The sequence below is a fragment of the Oryzias latipes genome, chromosome 13, assembly GCF_002234675.1.
Source record: "Oryzias latipes chromosome 13, ASM223467v1".
Classification (NCBI taxonomy): domain Eukaryota; kingdom Metazoa; phylum Chordata; class Actinopteri; order Beloniformes; family Adrianichthyidae; genus Oryzias; species Oryzias latipes.
This window is the reverse complement of record NC_019871.2, coordinates 28,236,594-28,262,490: the sequence shown is the minus strand read 5'-3', so window position 1 is coordinate 28,262,490 and position 25,897 is coordinate 28,236,594. Positions and strand designations below refer to the sequence as shown.

At 38.7% G+C, this 25,897-nt stretch overlaps 1 protein-coding gene across 5 annotated transcripts in view; it reads left to right on the top strand.

Moving 5' to 3' along the window:
* Positions 1-2,159: 2,159 nt before the first annotated feature.
* LOC101156185 (glycerophosphodiester phosphodiesterase domain-containing protein 5) overlaps positions 2,160-25,897 on the top strand; it is a 49,904-nt gene continuing 26,166 nt past the window's right edge. Inside the window, exons 1-2 of one of the 5 annotated variants that reach the window (XR_909905.3) lie at positions 2,160-2,882; positions 20,096-20,272. Coding sequence is in view for 2 of the 5 variants with exons in the window: in XM_004075928.4 (XP_004075976.2) it covers positions 20,156-20,272 (117 nt within the window). In the remaining 3 variants the exon portion in view is untranslated. The remainder of the gene's footprint in view (positions 2,883-20,095; positions 20,273-25,897) is intronic. The other 4 variants (XR_002291580.2, XR_002291581.2, XM_004075928.4 and 1 more) reach the window with 4 other exon arrangements.

Below are 25,897 nucleotides of genomic sequence, written 5' to 3'. Positions count from 1 at the left end.
CTTGCTGCACTTCCTGCTTGTGGATGCTGGCTGGCATTTTATAACGGGTGGAGTTCAAAACGAAGCTAAGCCGCTGGAGCTGCTGACTAATGGCAGCCTGCAGAGTGAGGAGCAGGGAAGTCCGGGTCAGCCGTATCAAAGACTGATCACACAGTTTGTCACCGGAAATCATCCCGAGTGGAGCATCATCCCTGCTCCCCTTCATGCAGATGCACCTGCAGAGACAATGTCAAGGTGTGTGCCGGAAAGCACGCCAAGCCTGTAAGGTCAGCTTCCATGTTTGTTTCCCCATCAGAGACGTGGTAGGTTATGAGGGTAATGCAAGGTGAGTAGCGCTCCAACAACACTGGGATTTTCATTAGTGGAGGCGACAAAAGGCGTTTGATCTTCTGAAATCATGAATTTGGATTAGTCTGTCCTATAAAAATCGCCCAACAACACTAAATTAGGAGACAAAGCTTGACAAGCAGGCTCAAGGGTCTGGATCCATCCCTGCGCTGGTTGTTTCCTTGACGATGACGGTGAAGTTGTCCTCATTTTCACATCACAATGTCCTACAGCTTGACAAACAAACCTTCAGACAAATAAATACAATTGATGGGAGAAGGATTGGGGACTTTGCGCAGTAAGCCTGTGTCGGCAGCCTGTTATTTCACACGTTTAGGGCAGCGTCATTGTTTGTGAGGTTTTCACGGGCACAACAAATACTGAGATCTGTCGGAGTGGCAGAGAGACAGCGTGGTTCGTTACAAACTAAGGACTGAAGGATGAATGGAGCATGTCGTTAGTTCACCTCTGGGGCTGATGGGAATATAAAGAATTTTAAATTGTCATGCGAGGAGGTGGAGTGCATTAGTTAGTAAATGTTGTTTCTTTCTAAACATCCTGTTTTAGCTGTTTTCTCAATACAAGGAAGACAACAGGATCTACTTACTTTAATGTTCATCTCAGCTAAGTATGTGTAAATATATTCATGATGAACCTTTTTGTGCCCACTTTTATTTGTGAAATGAAAACATATGCTGAATCTAATTTAAACTCAGAGTTTACAGGCTTTAAAACATGAAACCTATTCAAAAATATAGTGAAACGATTCAGTTTCACGATTCGATTCATATCATAATATGTGGTTACCAATGTGATTCATAGCCAATATTGGTTTATTGATCTGGTTTTCGGACATAAAATGGATCCAAAATATTGTTAGCCAAATCTTCAACCACTGTGACTCAGATAGAAATACCTGCTACTGAACAGTGCAGTTTTCTACATTCATTGGATTTTTCAAGATCATCAATTGTAAATTAAATATGTGTTCAAACAAACAAGTAAACTAGAATGAATGTCAAATCCATTCACATTTTAGTTTCTTAAAGTTCAGCTCACTGTTGTTTTTCCACATCCAAATGATCCAAAGGGAACATTCTTAGAACATTCTAGCACACTGGATGGTCACATGACTTTACTAAATTCAAAGTGTTTCCACACATTGGACTGGAAGGATGGTTGATCAGTTTTTGCTGACATCACGTGTGTGTTGTCTGCTGTGATGTCACTTGGTCGTTTTTACCTTATAGTAAAATAAATCTACCGGTTCTGTGTCTAAATCCAAATGGTATCTTCCAAGGTTGATTATAATTGATTTATATTCTTTAAAAACTATTTTATACAACTTGCTTCTACCAGATCAATCTGGTTGGATCGTATTAATGTAAATTGAACGATCAATTAAGCTTATTATTGTTACACTGCTTTGAAAAGTACAATTTTAATAAGTGGTGATGCCCCTTACCTTTTTCTAGATATATGCGCTGTCATTTTTTTTCTTATTCAGTGTTTTCTTCCTTTGTTCAGTTTTCTGCATTATGTTCAACATTGTGCAATTTTCTGTTGTGTTTGTGGGTCACTAGATGAAGCTTACTTTCCTTTTCTCCTCATTCAGTTAGCTCTCTGAAAATGAGGTCAACACAAGCAACAAATGATTCTTCTTCCTTTGAGAAAAAAATAATGATAATCAAAAAACAAACATCTTTAAATCTGATAGAAAACTTTTACTGCTTAACAGCTACTTTTATTCTGCAAATACAGAACAGACAAAAAATACACACGTTTCAACAGCTAAACCGCCAGAAAACAACAAAAAATACACAATTTAAGAAAAACGTGGCCGCACATGACACTTCTTGTTTATCGTGTTCTGTATCTGTGAGACGTTCAATGCTGAGAACAAATTGATAAAAGGTGTAGGAAACATGGCCGGCGCCGCATTCAAGTCACGTCGGATTTTTTTGTTTACACAGTCATATTTGTTGTGACACACACAAATATGGAGACGTACGACTTGACACAACTTTATTCATCTCGACATGTAAACAAAAACACGTGTTAATTTTTTTTCACTAGTATTTTCGACGTTGTTGTTGAGCAGTGAACGCGCCCCAGCAAGCATACCCCTCACCTTTACGCTCCTCCGCTTGACCTGAACCCGCAGAGCAAAGTCAGCTCCCGGCCGCCGACGCTCCCCTGATGTACGGGGAGGGCTGGAGATAAAAGGACACTCCTCCCCCCCGCCGCCGAGGAGCCCATCCAAACACTCAGTGTACATATCTGCTCACTCACGCGGAGGCGACGGCACGCGCTTCACCTCCACAAAAGGCACAGGACGGAGTGAAAACAGGAGGCAGGAGACATTTGCGACATTCTCGGATAGACAACTGGCTCCCTTTTCTCCCCCCCCCCCCGGTTTTGAACTTCGGTTCTGAAAGCATTTTTGCCGGTTCTGAACTTTCCTCGCCGGTCCCGGTTTGGGCATTGGGAGCTCCAACTCTGTTAACCTCACGGCGAACCGAAAAACAGTTAAAGTGGTAGCAGCCTTCTGACCGGTAAGTGTGGAACACTTTGGTTTTTCAACAGTTTGACCATTTCTGTGCCCAATTACCATGGTAACGACGTTAGCCAGCCAATAAGCTATTTCACATTAAGAGTCTTCCTATTCATTGGTACGAGGACAGAAAACTATTAATTCAAGGTTTTAAGTCAAACATTTTGTGGTTTCACTTTACTAGAGTTTTTAAAACATCCGTCTTCTTTCGTGCAGCTGTAAATTTGCTGTAATTTTCCTTTAAGAACCAGTATCGGGATTGATTAATACTGCTGAGTGCTTTTCCGACAACATTCCTGGAACCAGCTATCGTTTTAGGCATTAGCAATTAGTTGCTGGAGGTGTAACAATCCACAGGAGATTTCCCCCAAAATCGTGCTTGGTTTTATTTTGACTTTCAAACAAATAAAACAAGGAAAATGCTTCTAATATTATTCAAAAGTCACTGTATTTTACTATAAAATGTCAGAAGGTTTATGCAGCCTGTTAAAGAAAATGGAATCAATATTAATTAGAAAATGAAATATTCATTAATCAAAGCTATCAGTTGGGTTTTCTTTTAATGTAATTTCTTGTCCTTGTCAAGGAAAACATTTGCTTTTGATACAAAATTCATAATTTTATATATAAGAGCTCTAGTTTTTTCAGTGTCAATTATTACTTTTATGACAAAAGGTTATAGAAGTCGAACGAAAATAGGATTTACAACAGAAACTCTTTACTGACATTTCAAAGTATTTGTATTCTTGAGGCCATTGTAGAAATATTCCCACATCGTAGCATTAAGATGGGTGTTTATTTTTTCCCATAGCTCAAGCCCGAGTGTCTTTGAGGGAATCATACGGGGAATTATCCCATAGGAAAATGAGTTGTTAAACAGAAAAGCACAACAAGACTAGACTGGTTTTTACCGGGTTTATTTATTTAGTGATGAGTGACTGAACTAGACTTTGATTCAAATAAATGAAGTGATAGAAAACCCAGAATTGTTTGAGCATTTGTTCTACTGTGTTATTGTTTATTTGTACAGAAAACACAGTTGCGTTGTGGCAGCACACCAGACCAGCAGGTTTTTCCCCAAATTCAAGTCTTTTCAGCTCATAGTCCTCAAGAGTGACATAAAGCATCGGTATCGGCATCAATGGCACAAATGTCTTCACCAGGCTTTTCTCAAAAGTGGCTTATAAAGACTTATTCACTTGTTCACAAAACTATTTTGTTGAGAAACCAAACATTTTACTTGTTCCGTCTTGATTCGAGACAATTTTTTAAGGGGACATTAAAGCATTAGTCACAAAAAATGGGCAAACCTGTATGGGGCACACCAATGACCTGCAGGAAATGCCAAGTTATAGACCATTCAGTGAGAAAGTCAGAGAGAAAATGTCCATGCTTTTTTCTCTCTCCCAAGTATGCTGTGGACAACAGGTCATAGTGAACACTTTAACAACACCTAAAGGCCTGTTCACACCGGGACGAATTTCGCCGGCGATTTTCGCCGACGTTTAACGCCTCGTGACTAAACAAAGGGCACCAACGAGAGTGTGCACACCGACGCGAAAAAACGCCACGCGTTAAAGCGTCAAAAAAAAAAACGCCTCGAGTTCGTTTTTTTGAGGCGTCGAAATCTATTCGACCAATGAGAATGGCGCTTTTGCTCACGTGTCTGGAGCTTCTGAAGTTACAGTAAAACACAACTTGGGGGCGCTCAAACACAAAACTGCCTTGCTGAGCACACATACCAGCGAAGAAGATAGACGCCAAGTAGCGTCTACACAGCCGCGAAGCAATAATGACGGACATTCTAAAATATCCCCGAACCAAGCACCAGTTGGAGCTACTGGTGCTTGAAATATTCATGTTTTCTTTGTTTGATTCTGACAAGCGTGTAAATACTTGCTCTCTTCTTCTGAGTGAAAAGCGACTTTAAGAAGCGTAAAGTTGCGCAGCGCCACCTTGTGTACAGGAGTATTTCTGTTTTACATTAAGCGCCATCTAATGTCAGGGAATGAAATTGCATGTTCACTCCACTCATCGTCAGCGAAAATCGCCTGGGTGTGAACACAAAAAACGTGGCGAAAAACGCTGGCGAATAACGCCTGGCGAATATTCGTCCCGGTGTGTACGGGCCTTAAGTGTGAGTAAAGGTGAAGCAGGCACGTTGTACAAATGTTTCTTTTTTTCCCTTCAACCACCCCAGATCCTGCACACTGTGCAGGGAGCCTGTTATTTCTTTTCTTATAAGTGTGTGCTCCTTACGCCAATCCTGAATGTTAGAATTTAGGAAATTAGACGGAGAGTAAATGGTCTGTGTGTGGGCATCCTATGGACACTTGGGGTGTATTCAGACTGGACACATTTGGGCCGCTTAACGTCATTTTCTCCCTATAATCCGGAACAAATTTTCAGTCTGAATACAGTCAAGTGGACCCAGGTTCGGGACCAGGAACCACTCTCTGACCCGTCTTTCAAGGTGGTCCTAGTTCGTTTCCAATCAGACTGAGCCTCAGTCAGCTGAACCATAACGATTACCATAGCCGACGTAAACGGAGAAAGTATGAAACAACACTGAGGCCTTTAAGCTGAAAACGCTTCTTGCATACTTTTCTGTGTCTACGCGGCATCCGCCTGACGGGCGCTTCTGTGACATCATCCTAAAGGCTTTCTTGTAGATCCTAACAGAATTCTGCTTAAACCAATGCAATAACACCACAATGATGAGACAGAGCAGCTCATTGAAATTTGGTTGGATTAATTCAGACTCATCAAAACAACTTTATACCTGACGTCTCCCCAGCACTGCAGCTGCTAGCATCCTCTGTTAAAGTTAAAGCACACACGGCACGTCTCCTTGCCAGTAACCACAGTGCAGCATGGCTCCACCGTACAGCATTTGCGCACAAATCAGCATGGGGCAGAACACGCACTTTACTAGAGACTAGAGTTAGACACAAACGCCATATGACAGCATTAAAGTGGCCATACGAGCATCAATAGAGCTGCAAGACACACCTGCGTTCCTGCGTTTAGACTGCACAGTGAATTGATGATTCATACTTGAGACCTTCTGCATTCTCTGATTTAAAAGAATCTTTAAATTATTCCTTCATGCATGTTCCAAACATTAGATAGTCCAGTACTTGTAAGGATGTTTCACACACATGAAAAAGTATGCATGTCCTTGGCATTTTCGACAAATGATTTTAGACTTTCGGTCCTTTCAACTATGTGCACATTCATCACATTGCAGGAGTTAATTAGTGATTCTGAGTCCTAACCTTTGCTTGCTTTCTTTTGCTGAAGGATAGTTGTGTTCTTCCATCATTTTACATCCAATAATTGATATATAGGCCTGTATTTTCTTTTTTAATTCAAGAACTTGTGCTTCAGTGAATTGATAAGTTATAGTTATATTGGGTTATATTAAAATTTGTGTGTGAATTTAAGTTTTGTATTAGTTGTAAGATCTTCTCTTTATTCCCAAAAGAATCCACTCACTCATCCAAATAATTGAGTTAGAATTACTGATCATCTAATCATTGAGATGACCACAGGTGATTGGAATTAATGCACATAAACCCACAGACTCTTGAAACATTTTTGAAACAATGGGCTGTTCTTTAGCGATCAGTAAATTCCAGCATTATACATAACGACGAGGAACAGCATTAAAACCATGCTCCACATAGTGAAATGCTTTTTGAATGACTGCATTTAGCCATTTTTGAGGTTTGGCAGAGGGAGGATTATGGTATGCGGTTGTTTTACAGTAACTGGGCTTGGGTCCTCAGTTTCAGCAAAAGTGGAGGCGGACCTCCCTTTCTGACATGACTGCACACAACAAGGTCCAAAAGAGAGTATTGGTGTGGAAGAAGTGGACTGGTTTGCACCGACTCGCTCTGATCATGGTGGAACGTTTGATAGGAGACTGTGTGTGCTTTCCCACCCAACATCAAACACCCACCTTCTTTAACTCATTTTGGAACAATCCCAGTTGAATATATGCTGTAGTACTTCAATTGAACATTGGGGCTGGTTTCAAAAGTGAGTTTCTGTACAGCTGGGGCTTTCCTTATTTTGATGTGAGATGGCGGACTAAAAAGCATTAAAAAAACAACCCTTCACTTTTTTTTGTTTTGTTCCAACAAAGCTTCAATTTTTAGAACGTTGCAGAGTTGGATGTAGTAAACTCTGGTAGATTTGTCCATCCCACTTTAGGTTTCACTCTTATATGAGGGTTAGAGTTTGTATATTGGTCTGTGGTCTGACCCTACAAATGCACTTCTCTATATAGATCTCTCTCTAGATCACAATGTGATTTATTTGAAGTTTTTATGCATTATACTTTAGATTACTAGTGTACTGGTTTTATCCCATCATGGAACATAAAGAATTGTTCATCATTTAAGCGTGCATGGCTTTCAGGACTATTTTGCCTTCAGTTGCATAAATCATGCAAGTCTGTCACAGATAAGCCACTTGCACTTTCCATGCTAAAAGTAATTCTTAGAAGTATTTCATGTACTTTACTGTGGAATTGTTTAACAAACAAGGCCCTCTCCTCACTAACAGAAACATCCGGTTGTTCCCGGTTCATTTAGTCAATATTCCGTTGGCAACATGTCAGTCCCCCATTACACAGGAGGTTGCGGCTCTGCAGTCCAGTACAGTGCATACTCCTCAACTCTCTTCTGTACCAAACCTTTTGAAATGTCCAACACATAACGGATCATGTTGCTGCATGGACATGTTCTTTGTCCACCCCACAAAAAACCTCTCATAGGTATCATTCCTGTTAAAATGCAGCAGGATGCTGTACGAGATTATGCTGTACGAGGCACTGTTTCTATGCCTTGTCCGGTGTATACAGATTTACATTCCAAAGGTAATTGCTGATTTTTTTTTTGTTTCCTTCTTTGTTCACTCTGCAGAACACATGAGACTTTGGTTATCTGTCCTTGTTAGTTTGTAATCTGAGCCTTGTTCTAAAGCCAGTGCTTAGACAAACTGGGTGGTGCAGTTACTTTAGAAAAAGTTGAGTTTTCCCCCAGAAAAACATCTCAGTATTTACTTGTCTTTTTTTTATTTTTGAAATACTCACATTTAAAAAGATTTTATTATCTTAAAAAGTCAACTATCCTTTTTAAAGAACTGAAATGTAGTAAAATTTTCTTTTGTTGGCAATTGTGCACCAATGTTTGGTTTAATTTTTATCTTTAAGTTAGTTTAACTGAACCAAGACCACATACTCAGAAAGCAGAGCTCTTTATGGTGGCAGACTTGTCTGGCCTTGCTCTTTCAGTGTAGCCTGCAGTCACAGTAGACGGAGGACAGATTTGGGTGTGATATCAACACACAGATGGTGGTTGACGGCCCTCATGCTGACATACAGATGGTACCTTTTTTAAAGCTCGCTTGTCCAAACCATTTCACCATTTCATCTTTAGCCTAAAGAATAAAAACAAGCCAATAAAGTTGACTTTTTACCCATGAGTCTGTAATGGGTTTCTAAAAGCCATGGATTTCTTTGTCATCTGTTTGTGTGTAGACCATAATATGATCATTTTAGTCATAAGGCATCAATACCAGGAGAACATCAGATGTTTAATTTACCTTCACATATCTTGTGTTTTTATTCTGATGCCACAGGGTAGATTCTTTCAGTTCTTCATAACATGGATATAGGATGACTTTTCCCAGGGCAAACTATAGGAAAATAATGGGGTTCCAATAGACTGAAGTGCTTTGAAAGTAAGGGTGTATTAAGACTTGGAAAACCCTTTGTTCTGGTCCCATTACACTTAATTTGGTCTGGATGGAGTTCTGAACTGTGCGTTTGTTATTTAAGGGTGTATTCAGACTGGACACATTTTTTCCTCTTAAAGTGAACCAGAGTTTGTTTCCCTGGATAATCCGGAGCAAATATTCAGTCTGAATACACCCAAGCGAACCCTGGTGTGGGACCAGGACCCGCTCTCAGACCCATCTTTTAAGATAATTTTGGTTTATGTCCATCCGTACTGATCTTTGGCTCGCTCTGAGATTCCTCACTCTGATAACAATCTGTTCTCGGAGTGAACCAAAACGACCATCCTAGCCCGTCATCATGTGATTTAAACAGAGTAGGAATGTAACAACAGATGAGCTGTGGACAAATAATAAAGCAACAATTGAAAAGTGAAGAGATTTTGTAATTTGGTTTTGTTTACTAGCTTGTTGACTAGCTTTGGTTCGAATCAGGAAAGGCCGCATGACGGCAGTCTGAATACAGATCAAACCCAAGGTTCAGAACTTTCTCTGAAACAAATTAAGCAGCATGGGTTTGGACCAAACGGTTTTTCTAGTCTGAATACACCCTACGTTTTGATATTTAATTGCAGTGTTACCTAAAAACATTAAGAACAATAACTTCTATTGGAAACACTGTCTTTCCTCCAAAGGTCTTCAAGGAATGCCAAAATACAATACAAAAGTAAGTACCGTAATTTCTGGACCATAGAGCGCACCTGATTATAAGCCACACCCATTACAGTTTTAAAGAATGAACCAATTTGCACATACATAAGCCGCACCTGTCTAGAAGCCGCATGTGCCCACATTGAAACGTGTTGTAGAATGAGGATGAGTATGTGCTGAAACCGCGCCGCGTGTGTAAGAAGGAGGGGTTGTTGCAGTGGAAGGAGGGAAGAGTGCGTGCAGCGCAAGAGGGAGCTAGAGCATGCAGCAGAAGTGTGTTGGGGGTGCTCGTTCATGTTTGATATACAGAGTGAAGGAGAACTGTAATAAAAGAAGGTTTCCCCCAGAAGAACGATGAAGGATTCTTTATTTACCCGCTCTGGAGGCTCTGAGGGTCCGAACTAGGGTTTTGCCGATGGACGATATCATCGTCCATCGTGATGGGTGACTGACATCCCGATGGAGAGACCACCATCGTGATGCCACGCCCCCGCCACGTTGCGCGTCGACACCGTAAGCCGCGGTTACATGTACAAAATATCTTGATGGGATCAATGGTCGGATTAGAATCCAACCGTGTAGATGGGCCCAGAAAAATGTTTTCAGAATATAAAAACGTTCACTAAGGTCACACTTTCCGTCGGAATAAATGCACACATGCGCAGTAGGGTTTGAAAACCGGAAGGATATAAATTCCGCCGAGCGGCTTTTTTTTTCAAACTTTATTGAATGTAACAATTCAATACAAAACAATGTTAAACAGCGCCGAGCGGCTATACATTGACATGTCAGCTCTGTAAAATACGACATGATCTTCTAAACGTGCTTTTAATAATGTTACAGTTATTATGAAACACCTGTTCGCTCATCATTTGAATTTTAATCCGTGTGGTCAGTGCTTTTTCTGAACGAAGCCAGGATTAGCAGTATGCTAACACGGGCTAACAACATTAGCTTTGGGTGGTGCTGCTTGCTGGCTGCACGTAAACATGTAAGAATAACATCAGCCTTTATTTAGTCGGGACACGACTGGAAACACAAATCCGCGTGATTGTTTGAATGTTTTCTAAGGACTGAGTGACATTTCTGCTTTGAAGCTCAAACCACTGTATGTGCTGACGATCCGAGCTGTGCTCAGACACACACTTCTCACTCATGAGTTCGGTTGCTTTTACCCCTAGAGCTGCGGGACGGATCGCAGTCTTAAATCTCCCACACATACCGCTCATGTACCCCCCCCCCCCCCCCCCTTCCCATAAAACACAAAGCTTTAAGTCCGCGCTCCGCCGGTCCACTTCACTAGTGAAGTGCGGGAGCGGACTACTTCTTTTCTATTTTGTTTGTTACTTTTTTTGTTAAAGTCGCTTCCCTCAGTTTATACTGGATCATCGCGGATTAGTCATTAGTTGGGAAATAAAATGAAAAAAGCAAAAAAACGAATAGCAGTTATATACATCGCCCAACCCTAGTCCAAACGGCAGTAACACGGCAGCAATATGGTAGAAAAAACACTAACAGGGCTGTGGCTTTCTCCACAACAGTGACACACCGTAACACAGCACTAACATGGCTGTTTTAAAAAACAAACGTAAAAGTCACTGACAGCTTTCTTCATCTTCCTCCTCTGCACTGAAACCATGGAAGTCTTCCTCCTCAGTGTCGGATTGGAATAGCGTCAGGTATTCTTGGCCACACTCTCAGTGTCTCCTTCGTTGTAGCTGTCAGTGTCACTCTGAGGCAAATCCACTCCTGAGCTTGCGCTGTTCTCTCCGTCACACAGCAGACCGGCTTTTCCAAACCCGTTGGTGACAGTGGATTTTTTCACACTGCTTTTAACGATTGCTTTTAACTTGAAAGACGCATCATATGCATTTCTTCTTGCATTTTCCATGTTGAGGGTCTGTTGGTGCCATTCATTCACAAAGCAGGAATTTACATTAAACGTGCGTCTTCCTCTACATATATACCGTATTCCCCCTGTCTCACTCTTACCCTTTCTGCTGGAGCGCCCCTAGCGGCCGTTAGAAAAAATGCATTAAAAAAAAGGGAAAAAAATGCATAAATTAGCCGCATCACTGAATAAGCCGCAGGATTGAAAGCGTGTGACAAAAGTAGCGTTTTATAATCCGGAAATTCCGGTATGAGGATGAATTTCTATTCCAAGCATATTTATCTGAACTAATGTAAAGTCATATCTGGACCATGGCCGGCTTGAATTTGAGTCATCACCATGGACACCAACATTTGAGTCTTTTTACAAAGGCTTGTCCTCGTAGCTCTGTGTTTTTAAGTATATTTTCTCCCTTCATTTATCGAAAAAAGAGGAAAGCTAAATCATATGTTCTCACGCAGCTGAAGAGAAATGCTCACAAATATAGCTTTAACAGACAATAGTCAACGTGAACCAGTCATTAGGGTGATAAATAGTCAAGCCCACACACAGCAGCATGTCAGATGAACACTTGGTGCTGACAACTAGAAGTTGTTTTAAATTCTATACAATTGACTGGAGTGTTCTTGGTGGAGCTTGAACATACAGTATTTCATTAATCACTGCTGTCTTAGAGGCATTTGTTTACTGCGTACCCATAGATGTATTCATGACGAACACAAAACCCCTTCTTTTTCTCTGTTGCCTGTTGGAGAATATACATTAAAAGCTGCTGTTGAGACTTTAATATTTCTGGTCCAGGTGATGCTTCAGGATCAACACCCCTAAGTCGAATCATGATGAACTGTCTATAGAAATATAGCATAAAACCAGCTCAGTGGCCTTGTAGAGGAGTGTCTGCCCTTTGACTGGAAGGTCGTGAGTCCAAATCCAGGCTGAGTCATACCGAAGACTCTAAAAATGGGACCTAACGCCTCCCTGCTTGACACTCGGCACTAAGGAGTTTGATTGGGGGGTTAAACCTCCAAGTGGTTCCCGAGCGCGGCCGTATCTGCAGCTCACTGCTCCCCAGGGGATGGGTCAAATGTCGACAACAAATGTCACACACCTAGGTGTGTGACAGCAAATGCTACTTTAACTTTAAAACAGTGTCATGCTTTATGCATCAGGCCCAAAAGTCGTTTTTAACAAATAACTTTTAAGTGATATATAGGCCTACGACTCTTGTTTTGCCCACATTAAAGTGCATTAATGGATTTTCACCACTTGTGTTTTCCATTATTTAGCCTCAATAATAGAAATGACTTACGGTAATGCTGCTTTTATCCCTGTTTTCAGTGTCGTAATTTGAAATTAATCTAATTAGGTTTTATTTGTTTCACAGATTATAATCAACCTTTTTTATGTTTAAGAAAGCAGTCAGGAAGTTGTTTTTTTTTTACCCCAATTTTTTTTTTTTAAAGTTTTATAGCTATTTCTTGACATCACACAACACAAAAATGTATTATTGCTTAACTGAAGCTGCAAGACATGATTTACTCCTTAAGTGATTGCAATGCCCAAAGTGTCTTTCACTGTAGTCTTCTTTTATTCTGTGTTGTGCCTAAAACGTCCGTGGCATTATGTGGATTGTCTCAAAAAAAAAGATTTCCCAGATTTTCAAAATTAAAAGGGGGACTTAACTTTAAATGTGCTTCAGCAGATAGGATTTTATGATTATTTATTGATTTAAATGGGAATTGTAAAAAGACATTCTGGTGTGTATGTTACAGTATGTTTTGTGATTTTAATATGATCTGAGTCCAAGCCAGACTTATGAAATCTATTTTTGCGTTGCTTAAACAAATGTGAATGGGATTTATTTTAACCTGCTTAAAACCAAAACCAATGAAACTTATTGCAGTATATTTCTATAGGATCATATATTTTTTGGTTTATCTTTGGCCTTTAAGTCATGTTTGCACATACATTTAAAAAAAAAAGGAAGTTACCAGCCGATAAACTTTACGAAAATGTACAGTCAGGACCATAAATATTCGGACAGACACATTCTTTCTAATTTTGTTTCTTTATATTATCACAGTGAATTTTAAATAAAACAACTCAGATGCCAGGTAGGCGTATCAATATCCAAGTCTACCATAAAAAGAAGACTGCATTAAAGTAGATCCAGAGGGTACACTGCAAGATGCAAGCCACTCATAAGCCTCAAGAATAGGAAGGCTAGATTGGACTTTGCTAAAAAGCATCTGAAAAAAACAGCACAGTTCTGGAAAAACATTCTTTGGACAGATGAAACCAAAATCATCCTCTACCAGAATGATGGCAAGAGAAAAGTATGGAGAAGGCGTGGAGAAGCTCATGATCCAAAGCTCACTACATCATCAGTAAAACACGGTGGAGGCAGTGTGATGGTCTGGGCATGCATGACTGCTACTGGCACTGGGACACTAGTGTTTATTGATGACGTGACACAGGACAGAAGCAGCCCAATGAATTCTGAGGTGTTCAGAGACATCCTGTCTGCACAGATCCAGGTGAATGCAGCCAAACTGATTGTGCGGCGTTTCATAATACAGATGGACAACGACCCAAAACATACAGCTAAAGCAACTCAGGAGTTTATTAAAGCAAAGAAGTTGAATATTCTTGAATGGCCAAGTTAGTAACCTGATCTTAACCCAATTGAGCAGCATTTCACTTGTTGAAGACTAAACTTCAGACAGAAAGGCCCACAAACAAACAGCAACTGAAAGCTGCTGCAGTAAACAGTAAAGGCCTGGCAGAGCATTCAGAAGGAGAAAACCCAGCATCTGGTGATGTCCATGAGTTCAAGACTTCAGGCTGTCATTGCCAACAAAGGCTTTTCAACCAAATATTAGTAATGACCATTTTGTTTTCAGTTATTTCATTTGTCCAATTACTTACGAGTCCATGAAATGAAGGGATTGTTTAAAAAATGCTTTAGTTTTTCACATTTTTATGCAATCTTTTTGTTCAACGCATGGAATAAAAGATGGAAGTCTGCACTTCAATGGCATCTGAGTTGTTTTATTTAAAATTCACTGTGGTAATGTACAGAAATTAAATTGGAAAGAATGTGTCTCTGTCCAAATATTTATGGTCCTGACTGTAACTTGTCATTTCAACCAGAACATTCAACTTAAGAATAACATGTAGTTGTCTGATATAGTTATTTTACTTTAAATCAACTTAATTCAATTGAGTTGGTGTACCTTTGGTGTGAAGCTGTCAATGCGTCATGACGTCATAACGTAAGGCTGCGCAAGGAATTGTGGGATACCATTTTCTTTGCCTATCTGGCAGATTGGGGTTTAAGAGTGAGTTTTTGTCCTTGTGTTCTGTTTATCTGTTTTTACTCTGTTTTAACTAGTAATTTAAACTGTTTTGTTTATTTTTTTCTGCGCCATGAGTTAGAGTTTGGGAGATCATGATGACCAACCCCCTTGTGCGAAAAAAAGCACCCAATACTGTACCCAATAATGTCCCAATACTAAAGACAGAGTTTACCACACGTGAGTTCCTGCCTTGTAATGCGAGACATTGTTGGCCCAATCATGTCTTTAATATGGAGATTAAAAGGCCCAGTGCTTGAAAGTTTAGAAAAATGAACAAAATTAAAGAAAAATAACAAGAAATTTAAGTTAGATCAACACATCAAATTGAGTTGGATAGACATAACAAATTAAGTTGAAAAAACTTCATTCAATAACGTGCTACTAATTTAAGTTATTCATTTAAGTTGGATCAGCTTTTTTTCTTTTTAGAGTGAGCAAAACTATTAGGTTGAGTTGGGTCCCATTGTAGTATTTAAATTGAATCAACTTATATTTATTAGGTTGGACCTAAATACATGACGTTGACCCAACCTAGGTACATTAAGTAGGACCAATATGATTCATTTTTGTTCAAGTAAAGCCATCTAATCAGGTGGAAATACTTTCCATATATTTTGTTATGTTCATTCAATGTGAAAGTTTTTTGAGTGTAAGTTAACTTAATTAATTTTTTTAAAGGAAGTATGTATTGAAATAACAAAGTTACAGAAGTTTTATTTGTATTAAAAAACAATTAAAATCAAACAAAAGACAACTTCTTTCTCACTTTAATTTTCTTGTGTTAACTGTAATGGTTCCTGACAGATTTTTACTTTTAAACATTCATACACCTTTTTGTTACTTGGTTACTGTCCTCACAAGTTCTTCATTTGGCAAAAATGTCATGTTTTGAGTTTGTATATAACTGGTTAATTAACTTTTTATAGACGAAATTTAGAAAATATTTGTATCTGAATTCTGAGTTGCACTGACTTTGCATTTTTGGTAAATATCATATGATTTCTGAATATAGATTCTTAAACCAGGAACTTTATCATCATATCCTGCATGGGTTTAGCTCATGTTCTCATGACAAGTGTGCTAGCTGCTACTTTGTTGCACAGAATGATAAGAGGTGTTTCTGGGAAGTGACTTATGAATCAGACGTGCTCCATGTTGGGTTTTAAACAGTCTTTTTATTTTTTATTTTTTAACTTGTCCTGTCCAACAGCTGGGCAAACAGATGAGAGCTGAAGGCCTCTTGTGTTGGACATATTTTACTTTAACAACAGGGGTTATTAATCTTCTGACATACCAGAGGTATGTCTGAATTAACCCCTTTTGTAATCGAGGCCAAACTTTATTCATTTTAATCATATTTGAATTTTTTTTGTCTTGGACCGGCCGGAAAAGGAAATGAGGGAAGAAGAGAGAGGTATGTTAGAGAGGGGGGGGGGTAAAACCATTAAGCAGCATAAAGCAACAAGTTGCTGGATGGTTATTATCATTACAGTGAGGTTCAGATGTACAAGTCTATATGTTTTAAACATTTTCTGCCACACAGATTTTGTTAGTAGTGATTGTCTTCTGCTGCTTTTCCTTGTGACGTAACTTCTGCTAGTCGCCTCCGTCTAACTTAGTTTTTATCAGATGAATCAGCAGAACATGGGAAGATTTTTAACAGGACCCAGAAAGAACTGTAGGATAAACCTCTTGGACTTCAGCAGCACCTAAAAGGTTTAGTAAAAAAGTGTTGATTTGGAGACGGCGGTGTCATTACACACTGATACTACGATGCTAAATGCTACAATTCTATCATACTAAGACGCTATCCTGCTAATGAGCTGTTCCGTGTCTCACCTACATTTAATCACGGACCGGTTTAAAGTCAGACTATATTTTCACTTTAAGACGTGGCGGATAAATGCAACACAATTAATTCAAAAAACATTTATCAAAATTGTTTTTTATAGTATAAAGTCTATCCCAATAGACTCATTCTTCTTTCGAGAAAAAGTTATATCACGGTACATTTTATAAACCTTTTATCGCCCAGCCCCATGTGGAGTTACAATGATCCACATTTATGGGTCTTATGGTTTTCCTTCTGTGGTGTCCTTTTATTCTTCATCTTTGCTTTCAGTCACTCCAGAAGCTTTGGTTTGCTCCTCACATCAGAGAATGGTCACATTTTTGAGTTGGTGTACAATCTCACCAATAACTTTTGTTTGACATGTTTTTGCTGTGCTGCTTATTATGTGCTTCCATCATGTTATAACTTGGTTGAAAAATGCTTTCGCTGCTTTGAAATAGATCTTGTTCTTCTGGTACGGCAGGTCAGACTAAACAAGTAGCATCGACAAAATCTTGTTTATGCTAAACACATACAAGCAGACGTACGTCCTGCCTTTAATAATGCGCTTTATTATTCTTGTGTCACAAATCACAACTGTCACAGCCATGTTCAATTCCATCCCTACTGTGCTGCAAATGTTATTGACTTCTAAATCAGAACCTATAACTGTGAAGAGGATTGTGAGGGGAAAGTGATTTCAATGGTCCTGAGTGAACCCATGTGTTCACTGTTGTTTATCAGTTTTCCAATATTCATTCCATTATTTTAATATCCATCAAACAAGATGAAGAACTTAATTTCACACTCTGCTTCTATACACTGAGGAAATTTCAAAAGTTATGGTGTCTTTTTGCTGAATCATTTAATGTTGGATCTGTTCTGTGCTGCGAACACTTGGTCATTTTGTCGAGCCCTTGCATACGTCACACAGAATAACTAATACTTCCATTTCATTTGTACGCTGTGTACTAAAGGGAGTTTTATTTTTTGTCACGTGATTAGCTGCTCATATTTAGCTGAAAAAAATGTTCTCATTTCCCATTCTTAACCTGGCCTTTGTTGTGGGTTCACTGCTGCTCGGTCTACCTCCGTTCTCTGTGCTGAAGAACTTTGATTGGAAACTGCTGAAGCATTTCCTTCTCCAATGTCAGTTTTAGTTTTTTTCTCACCAGGCTTTTGATTGGAGGAAATGAGGCAGCAGAAAAGAAAATGACAGAAGCTTTTTAGGTGTTTTTGGAGCCTTTATCTTCTCATGTTGTTCAGTTCAGACCCCTCGGGACAAATGACAGGAAGTCTCTGCTTTTTTTCTTCTGGAGGAACTTTGATCATTTGTGGGTTTCTCTTGTCTCCTATGTCTTGGTCATGAAAATGGATGGTGATGCAATGGGGCGGCAAACACTATGAATAAAAGGTTGAAACATTGCATACATTCATTATGCATTATTTACCAGAATTCTAGATGTTAATTAACTTCCACTACATGCATTGATGGCATGTTCACAAAAAAATGCAAGTAGAGCTTCAAATTCTTGGGTAAATGAGAGGCGTGGAAATTCCTGATGTTCCTTGATAGTCTCTACATTTTATTTCTGCTGGCGTATTTGTAGAAAGTCATTAGGATAATTGGGGTATCGGCTTGCCACATTCAATCTTAAATTTTTGTAAATTCTAGCAGAGGATTCAGACCGATAAATAACAAGTGGACACTATAGAAACCTTCAGTTTCCGAGAACTGATTTACAGCCTCAGGGACACTGCCTTATTGTAAATGCTCATCTTTCCATTTGATGTTCTGTTTAACCTAACATTAATTATATCTATATATATATATTTGTCCTATGTAAAAAATGACAGTTGGAGCAAATCTTAGAACAGCAGTGATCCTGGGGATCTATGTACTGCATGTACTAGATTGAGTGTCACTACATTAAAGAGAATTGTAGAATAAATGGTTTCTGAAGGGAAGGGAACACGCATCTACAAATAAAGGCTTTAGTTGTGTTTACCTTCCTACAACTTGTTTGATTCAGTCTTAAAAAGGATGAAAATCCTTTAGTCAACTCTGGAACCACTGCCATCAATATTCCAACAGTCAAACTGTTGCAACATCTACAGGTATGAATCATTTAAAGTTGGTTGGAGTAATCAGCCCTATGAGCTGCATGCATAGCTTGACGTTTGGGTTTATACATGTGTTGGATCTTATACACTATATCTTATTGTTGACAAAATGTGTGTCTTTGTAAATTGCCAGTGGTTTGTTCAATCTCTTTTTTTTTGTTACATGCTTCTTTCCTTTTTTGTGTCTCTTATCTGGGATTTGCTAAACCATGTTATAAACCACTGTATGTATCTGTTTGACTTTTATTAGAACACAATAGTGACTCTTCCTATCCCCTTTTAAATTCAACTCTCTGACTCGAAAGTCTTGGAAAAACAAAAGTTTATATATTGTTTTCAACCAAAACTTCTAGGTCCAGACGTAGCATTTCTGTGCATGAATTTCTTTCATTAGATTTTGTTAAATATATGTTGTATTCTATTTTTTTTATTTTTTTTTTGCATGGGCTGTTTTTGTGTTTTTGATCTGCATTGCATCCAGTAAATATTTATGAACCCACTGAGTATTCACACACAGTGGATATAGAAGACTTTGAGGTCTTGCTGGGGTTGATCCAGATTCATTATACCCTGGGGGTCAGGCCCACCCTACTCTGAGCTGTTTTAGTAATAACAGGAAACGTAGCAGCTGCTGCAGATGCTAAATAGTAGTTGTTCACAACCTATAACAGCTTGATTATTGCAGCAAGTGTCTATGCTTTTGCTCTTTTTCTTTTTTTTGTTTTTTTGTTTAGTGGCTTCTCAACAAGCCGTGTCATGTCTTTGAAAAGTGAAGTAAAGCCGCGTTCGGACTGCTGCACTATTATTATAGCTGATTAGAGAGTTTCTGTGCTGGATCAACAACCAGTCAGTGGGAAAGAAGTAAGTTGTAACTCGGATTATTCACACAAACCATTCTGGCTCTTCCTACCGGTTTCAATAATGCAGCATGAAAGGGCAAGAAGGCCTGCTGAGTTTATTTTCCAGTGTGCTTGGTGCTCTGCTGTTCAGCTGCCTGGGCTGAATATCTCCTTTAAAAAAAAAAGTGTTAAATGAGGTAAAAACAGCCCTCCCTTTTTCAAGAGCTAGAACTGCATAGAACAGGACCTCTTTAAAGAAAATGTTCCCAGTTGTTGTTGCTGTTTTACACATATTAGTTTGCCAAAGCTGCAGCTGTTGATCCGACTGCAAGTCAGCTTTTTTTTAAAAATAAGAAAATGAAAAAAAGGCTTCCTTGTCATTATATAGCTTTGTTTGGACCTAAAAAAAGAAATATTAGGACTAAAATACTTTATTTTGACCAGTATGGGTGCTCGCTGGGTAAGCTATTAATGTCAAACTCATTTCAATTTCATTTTTTTCTCCATCCTTAATTACATTGATAAAAGCCGCTTGCAGTCGTCATTGGAAACGCGGTTCTGATTTGATGCTGTTGTTTTTTTTTGTCAGAAGCATGGTGCTTTTTGAGGACGAGCGTATGTTTTGCATCAAGCTGCCTGACTTGTTACTGTGGTGGCAAACATTTGCAGCATTGCCGCTGGCCAAACGATATGAATCTTCTTCTTTTCTTCCAGGACACTTCCAGCCAGTGGGATGTTAGCTCTGGCCCTGGGAGGAGGACTGCGTGAAGGAGCATGGTGAAACACCAACCTCTCCAGGTCTACGAACGCCAGCTGTGTTTGTCATGCATCACCGGGATCTACGGTTGCCGATGGAAACGCTATCAGCGTTCCCATGATGACACCACCAAGGTGGGAGCAGATTGAAGCTGGTTTTGTGGGGCCAAACCCTCGCTGAAAGATATATATATTGTATTAGATCTGTTCTTCTTGTCAGAAGAAGTACATTCTGGTATTTTTAGTGCTATACATTTTTAATGAAAACAGACAGTTCCTGCAGAATTATATATCTGATTCTGTCACACGAGACTGATTTATTTTATGAGTATGCTTGCCTTTTCTCTGTGCAAGAAACCCTTTTGATGGTATTATTTTAGTAGTAATCCTCTTAGGAAATACGCTTTCTATTTTTTTCTCCACATCCCACAGTCCGTGACCTACCACCTACATTTAAGATCTTTCAAAGAAAATACTAAATTCTGGCCTGCTGGAATGCAAAAGCAATGATTACAGGATAAATCTGAACGTTTCATAACTGTAAGTGAAAAAAATCCAAGATGCTGTTTTAGATCTATGGCAGTGTCTGCAGCCATTCGCTGGCATAGGTCTGCTTTTATCCACTATGTTTACCTCAGATTTATGCTAGTCTGATTCAAAGAATGAGGGGTCTTGGACCCCTCATTCCATGCTCATCCCTTATTCAGGCACCTTGAACTTTCAAACACTTCTTTGTTTCCACTGGTCTTTCATCGCCCACATGCTGCACTATTTTAATTTGCTTTCTTCTTTGACAAGTGCTGCTCATCTGTTGAGGATCTTTTGAGTGGTGAAGGGTTTTTTTCATGTAGAGTTGACATGGAGCTGTTGTCTTTTCTTATGAGGAAATTTTGTAAATTAAAAAAATATATAGATGTGTGTGATATTTAGATAGATGATATATATATATATATATATATATATATATATATATATATATATATATATATATATATATATATATATATATATATATATATATATATATATAGATATAGAGAGAGAGAGAGAGAGATACATCTATACATATCTAAATACATTGATATCTATATATCTATGTATAGATATCTATCTATTTACATAGATCGATAGAGATCCATAGATATATTTCAAGCATTGTAGTCAAAGCAATAAAGAATTTACGCATATTTATCAAACTCATTACAGAAATGATGAAATGCATGGATTAAAAAGACAGAAGACAAAACAAAAATGTCACTTAAATCATATGTGCTTAATTAAATACAGTGATCATTAACTGAGGTATAAGTAGAGTTTGATTTATTGCTTGAAAAGGAGTGGGAAGAAGCAAGCTTATATAATCCCACCCCTACTATAGATAAACTTTAATACATGTAAAGAAAAAAAAGATTTACTATATTTTCTGCACGATAAGGGGGTGTCTATTTTTGAACTTGTGACATCTATATGGAACACCGAACTATTAGGCACATGAAGCGAAATAGGTCCGTCAGTTAGTCTGTCTTTATTAACTGTGTTCACAATAACTCTGGGACTTGTTTGTATCACACTTAGCAACCTGTAACTCCCAACCTTGTTTGCAACACGTAAATAAAACAGACTGATACCTTTTAAATTACATGTGATTGTGACTACACTGACTCTTAACCTCGTTGGTAGCACATAAAGAAAAACAATACACGGCTACATGTAAGCATATTTACCCAACCTTGTTTCCAACTCCTACAAAAAACAGACTGACAATTATGACGGAGTGTACCTAAATCACTTCCACATCAGCAAACACAACTAGAATTAATCCATATATAGGATGCTCCGGATTATAAGGGACGCTGTTGTTTTTTTGAAAGAATTAAGGCCTTTAAGTGCGCCTTGTGGTGAGGAAAATACTGATTTTATAGCAAATTTAAAGCTGTTTTGCTGTGATCTCCTGACACATATAGGCATCCAAAAGATGATTGGTTTGTGCTGCCCTTTTCCTCCCACCATTTGGGAAGGACACACGTCTAATGTTGCTGCAATACATTCAAACCCCAGAGTGCTCCAACACACACTCAAACACTTGACTCAGTGATTTATTTATACCCACATACCATAGTGTCCAGCAGCAGAAACCTCGGAAACAGACAACAGTTGTGTCAATTTGCACACACGCTACTCTGCTGAGATAAGTACACAAAGTACACGCAGGTTAAACTGCATTTAACCTGCGTGAGGTGTGTTAGTGGACACAAACGAGACCGGAGTGGAAAGATATTTAATTTTCTGAGTTGCTGTTGAAGTCAGTCAGATTATTTTGCTGTTGCCCTCTCCCGTTTGCAGGAAACGGGACACCGAGTAGCTTTGTTTCCTCTTGCAAGTGTTTGCTTAGGCTAACTAATCGGGAAGAGCTGAGTCAGCATTCTTTGTTCCCGGTGCTTATCCTCTGCTTGACCAGTACCCTCGACTCAAGCTTGCAGCTCATTTGCTCCATCTATGCATCCCGTAATTTCTATAGTGACATTTTCCTCTTAAGTGGGTTGGGAAGGTGCTGGAGTCCATCATAACGGGTCTACAGCTCACTACCTTAATTTGTTCTTCATCTTGTATTTCTACAGGACTATGCTTGTGACACTAGCATAGTCTTTCCATTGGGAATGTCTCTTTGCTTAGACTTGGGTGATGTCATATAACACTGCATCTTTAAAGATCCCAGTAAACAAAGCTGTGACCAATCAAGGAGAGGTATCGGGTCAACGTAACTAGACCTGACAGAAATCACAGGAGCATGAAAAGAATGAATGTCATGTTGAAAGGACTACAGAGCTCATCACTCATCAGTTATTGCATGGCACTGTTTTTCTTCTGGTTTTTTGTTGCTTTTTTGTTGTGAGTCACTTGTTGTTCTGTTGAAGCTGCCTCATTCTGCGTTCCGGCTGCTTTATACGACTGCACACGTCATGCAGCGCAAGCCGATCTGGCCTCTCAGTAATAATTAAGAGTATTTCCATTTAGCCTGTCTTTACCATTCAGTCACACAAAGGCTTCAAAAATAGAAAAAAAGTTGCTGAGTTGCTGAGAGTAATGAAGACCGCACGTCTTCATTACTCTACCCTGTAGGATATTAGACGCAATAGTAATAGAGATGTTTACTCCATAAGATGGCCTGTATTTGGTTTTTGTTTAGAGGAACAGTTTAACTGGGCAGTCAAATATCAAAGGAGATTTTTGTTTATGCTTATAATCTATCAAGTTACATCAACATAATATTTTAATAGCAGTAAATGCAGATTGGGGGTATAATGATTAATTCATGAATTGATTTACCCGATCAAATTGATCTGTCTGATTCAAGTTGATATTTAATCAAATCGAACTCTACCAATATAAATCATTTCAAATGGAAATAAATTATTATTTATTTTGGTAAATACCGTTTGGATTGAGACAGTAGGTTATACCATACTGTACAGCAGCAGAAACCTTTGAAACAGACAATAGTTGTAAAATTAAAAAATAAAAACAACCAGGTGACATCACAGCAGACAACACACACATGATGTCATCAAAAACTGATCAACCATCCTTCCAGTCCAATGTGTGGAAACACTTTGAATTTAGCAAAGTCATGTGACCATCCAGTGAGCTACTATGTTCTAATAATGTTCCCTTTGGATTATTTGGATTTGGAAAAACAACAGTGGGCTGAACTTTAGGAAACTAAAATGTGAATTATTATCTGAATGAATATGTATATAAATGCATTTGAGACTGTTAATAAAAACGTAGACGAGGCTTTGTGGAATTTTTTTTAAATTGAATTTTATACTAAAGACGTGTGGAGGGTAGTGGAGTTGATTTTATATGGAATTATTTTCCTGCAGACTCTACACTCTTGTGTCGCCTTCAGAAACCAACAAAGGGGGTAATCTTGGCATTCTACGTGTGCTTTTGCATGCAAACTAATACGTGTGCAACAGTGTGTAGTTGGCCTTAAACATTTTGATTTGCAGAATCCAGTTGCATCTTCTTAAAAATCTCACTGTTAAAAAGACAATACTGAAGAATGCACATTCAATTTCCTTGAAATTATTCAACATTCAATTCATTACTATTTTTCATATTTTATGAGGGAAATTGTTAAGGTAAAAACCAAAAATTGAAAAGAATTAATTAATACTGTCCATGAGGAGATGGAGAAACTGAAACATTAAAATAAAAGGCCCTGGGTTCTTAAGGGGGAGACTACAAGTAAATGACATTAAAATGAGTTATACATACAGGGAAAGTGAAAAGAGCAGAGTGAACAAAGCTTCCCAATGCATCATGGGACCTTGGCAGCTTAGTCCATTAGCAAGATAAGTGGAGTTACAGGAAAGAGTTGCTCAACCAGACCTTACCATTAATTGTTTTTTTTCTTTTTTTAAAAAGTTGAAGAATAGTCTTTAAGGTTGAGTGAATATACAGCCTGACAGCTAAAGGCTTTCCCTTTTCTATCTTAAGCCGCCAGTTCAAGAACAAAGTGCCCCACTAGAAACTATGAAACCACGAGGCATATACTGGATGGTACAAAGGATTTGTGTGGAGAGTGTTCAGTATAAAATATGCTCTAGTTTCAACTGCCAACCAACAAAAAAGGAATACTTTGCCGTCCAATACTACAATGATGAACCATGAGGCTTTGTGACCAGATCATAGCACTTTATCACTCCTCATTAAATTGTTGGTTGACAAAGTGATGGTAACCAGAGTAACCAACTTTAGGGAGTATATTTCTCAAAGGCTCAGGCCCAAAATAGACTTTTTTTTTAATGATAACTCGCTTTGTCGTCACAAAATACATCATTTTGGAAGAGAAGCATACATGTGATAATGGGTTTTTTTAAGCCTCTCTGGTTTGGAAAGCCTAAAAACACAAAAAGAAACTTAACTGACATGTCTTCCAGGAATAACATTGAGTAAGAAAAGACATCACTGCAAGTATCAGGGGACAGATGTTCTTCTGTCTTACTAAATGTCCCTCTGAAAATAGAAAAAATTGTCCTTACCTGAAGAAAGAAATCCTTATTTTTAATAAATTGGGATAATACCATTATAGAAGTAGGTTGTGAAAAGCAAAAGTAGATTTTTAAATTCCACTTTCAGTTTTACGAAGGTTTTATTCTGAAAATATCCAATTCATTCATCCCTTTTGGACTAATTTGTTAGCAAGTCTCATCAAATCCATAGAAACTAACTAATTTTCCCCATTTCGTAGTATAAAATGAGCTCCATTGTGAGGGATGACAGGTCTGTCAACTCATCAGACGTCAGGAGACGTCTGAGAGGCGCATTGGGAGGAGGAGAGGCGCATTGGGATCAAACTGGCTTCTGGGCCGCATCACTCAGACTCATTTGTTGCGTTTTTATGCTGAACAGCGCTCTGAACGTCTCTTTAACTGCTGCTGCACTCAGCAGAGAGTATGGTAGCTGCAGTTTGATGGCATAGATTACCAAAGACTGATCCCTTTGGACCATTCAGCTGTTTTGACTGGAAGAAATATTTTTCTCAAGAAAACGTCAAAGATAACATTGTGTGGTTAACTGTTGTGATGTTTGTCAGCTGCTGGCTCATAGCTGTCCCAGCCATAGCATTACAGCTGTGCGATTATCTATATGTTAACATGATGTTTTGTCTTTCAGGTTTTCTTTATTTAATATCTTATTTTGGTGGCAATGGTTCCCTTAGACTGTTGGTTGAGATTCCTGCTTGCATTTTGG